The sequence below is a fragment of the Anopheles aquasalis genome, chromosome 3, assembly GCF_943734665.1.
Source record: "Anopheles aquasalis chromosome 3, idAnoAquaMG_Q_19, whole genome shotgun sequence".
NCBI lineage: Eukaryota > Metazoa > Arthropoda > Insecta > Diptera > Culicidae > Anopheles > Anopheles aquasalis.
Window position 1 is genome coordinate 6,654,824 of NC_064878.1, and position 2,677 is coordinate 6,657,500.

The 2,677-nt window shown below is 49.3% G+C and overlaps 1 protein-coding gene across 2 annotated transcripts in view; it reads left to right on the top strand.

Annotated features, from left to right (window-relative positions):
- The first annotated feature begins 1,634 nt into the window (after positions 1–1,634).
- The window catches only part of LOC126577588 (uncharacterized), a 141,686-nt gene continuing 140,643 nt past the window's right edge, over positions 1,635–2,677 (top strand). For both annotated transcript variants that reach the window (XM_050239327.1, XM_050239328.1), the window contains exon 1: positions 1,635–1,794. In XM_050239327.1, coding sequence (XP_050095284.1) covers positions 1,738–1,794 — 57 coding nt within the window. In that variant the 5' untranslated portion in view covers positions 1,635–1,737. The remainder of the gene's footprint in view (positions 1,795–2,677) is intronic.

The following is a 2,677-nucleotide window of genomic DNA, read 5'->3' on the forward strand; positions in this document are numbered from 1 at the left end:
CACCAAGAACCGGGACCGGTGTGCGAAATCCAGCCATCAACAATGTGAGCACAAAGCAGACGGACGAACGGTTTGCTTTGAAGTGCCTGCTATTTTTATGTTTCTGTCCTCGGTAGTGGAGTTAAGAATGTGTCCCGAAGAAATTGTTTTATTAAAAGTGCATCAAACGTTTAGAAAACGGTTCTCAAATGAGCTCCGGAACCCTCCTTCTGCAATAAACATTCAATATTAATCCGTGACCAGTGAGGACAGGCCAATTTGCCGGCTCTCGATTAACTGGTGCTCCTGGGGATGCAAAAAAGGGACCAGGGCTCCCGGAAAAATCCCGGAAATTGAGTCTAGGGATTTGCCTGGATCGCGTCTGGTCACCGGTCGGTCACCCATGCTGAAACCGATATTAACCACCAGCGATGCAACCAGCGAAGCGATATCAATTGCAGACACACGGTTCGGGAGGGGGAAATAAATAAAACACGCAGATCTGTGAGTCCGAAGCGAAGGCATTTTTCTGGCTGACTGGACCGGGACTGGAACCGGCCGGCACTCCCGCAGGTTGACCGATGGCGCTCGTTCGCTCGCTGGCTCGCTGGCTCGCTGGCGATGAATAATTAATCGCTCGACTCGAAGGACGACAAGCGGGAGGGAGAGCCGCAATGCCGGCGATTGCGTGCAGGTGAGCGCACTCTCCCGGACCAGATTGTGCTTGTGAGCGTGTGTGAGGAGGAGTTAATTAAAAAAAGAAGATGCGAAACAAAAATGGTGAAATTAATTCCCGAAATCGCCGGACCGGACTCCAGTCGCGGTGCGGTAGGTGCACGTGAGCCCGGGACCCCAACAATTAAGAGGCGACAAGGAAGCGAAAAGGAAGAGGAAATCCTTCAAATCGCCACAATCATTCGTGGGGACGTCGGGAGTGATCGAATCCCCACCGAAAAAGGCGTGATCCAAATTGAAGCCTCGCAGCCTTTCGCCATTTACACAAACGACAATTAATTAGCGCCGATCACGCACACCGGCATCGTGGGGGCGCTTGTGTTCAATGATCAGCGAGGATAACGTGTCTCTCTTTCCACAGCATCCCTTCTGGTTCGCCATTTAAGGGGTCAACAGCGGGAGTGTGTTGCCGATAATGATAGTTGTTTGAGTGCCAAAATTTCGGAATTGCGTGAAAGAGGTGAAGCGAAGGGGGAGAAATATTTTCAGCCATTTGTTTTCGTGTACGTGTTCGGGTTGGTTCGTTGGTGGTGTGAACCGTGACGGAACGTGAAAAGAAAAATAATCATAATCATAGGTTTTATCGCATCACCTCGGATGCTGGTAGTGCTGGTGCTCGTCGTGGTGATGATGGTGAAGATGGGCGGTTCGATTGGCCATCGATTCGCTAGCATCCGGCCACGGCCGATGGTCGATTGCTAATTGCGAAAACCCTTTCTCGATGGAAATCGCTGGCTAGTGGCCTGGTGTTCGTAGTGATGATAATGATGATGGTGGTTGCGAGTTGCCTCCATCAAAATGATGATAAAGGTGGTGCTGATGGTTGCATCCTAGTGCTACCAGAGTGTGCGTAAAGAAGATACAGAAGAAATTGATTCAAGCTGCAACTACAACCGTGTTTGTTTGTGTCCATGTGCCAAACGGAGCGCTAGGCCACGCTAAATTATAGCAGGTGATACGAGAAACACAAGAATCTTATCCAGCATCCTTATCAGCAAACGAGCCCAAAGGTGACCCAGCATCATGGTGGATATAAGCTCAATCATCGAGGGAAGTGTCAAGTTTCGGGATGGAAAGAAGGTTAGTAGCAAATCACTGCAATCGAAACGTATTGCCTGCAACAAAATGAAGGAGAAACCAGAGGCACGAGAAGCACAGTTGTTGTCCGAATACCTCACGTCACTAATTACCAAAAGGTTCCTGCAACAAAAAACCGAAACGACTACCATGTTTGCTGGTGCTGCTATCGACAATCGTACGCTCCTATGTGTCACTTACTTCTTATCACATCGTTGTGGCTACCATTTGGCAGGCACAACTCCCAGTAGCCGCACCGGAATGTTCGAATGAAAATGAGGTTTTCCAAATGTGCGCCGGTCCTGCCGGTCCTGTCCTTATCAGCACCGGGAAAGGTAAAGAGAATAGACGTTTCCGACATGTTCTGATAATGACGTCCCGGTGCTACTCCCCGGTGCGCGGGGACACACAAAAAAAAACACACCACCACCGTAGGGGAAGGTAAATGATAAGCGGAGCACTACCATTCTCTCCAGGGAGCTCAACGTGGAGTGGCATGATTTGAACGTTGCAGGACCGCTCGATTGTCGATGTTGAAATGATTTTGTTTTGTGGTTTTGTATGCTTTTGGGCTCTCGGACATGTGCTGTTCTGTTGTTTGTGCATGTTAACAAGGCAACACAGCTCCTACATGACCTTGAGCAACATTTCGAGGGTTCTTTTTTTGTGGCCAGTAATGTTCCTGTGATGCTCCAGTGCGTCCAGCATTCTCAGCGTGCAGGCCATTAAATTCGCCTTAAAAACGGAAGGCCCCCCAAACAAACAGCTGATGGATGGAAGATGCGATGAAGGAAAGCAAGTTTGCTCAAGAAGCAGTCCGAAAAACGATCGTTTTTAATCCTCTTTGGCACAGTGTGCGTGCGAGCTGGGATCCCCTGAAAAACTC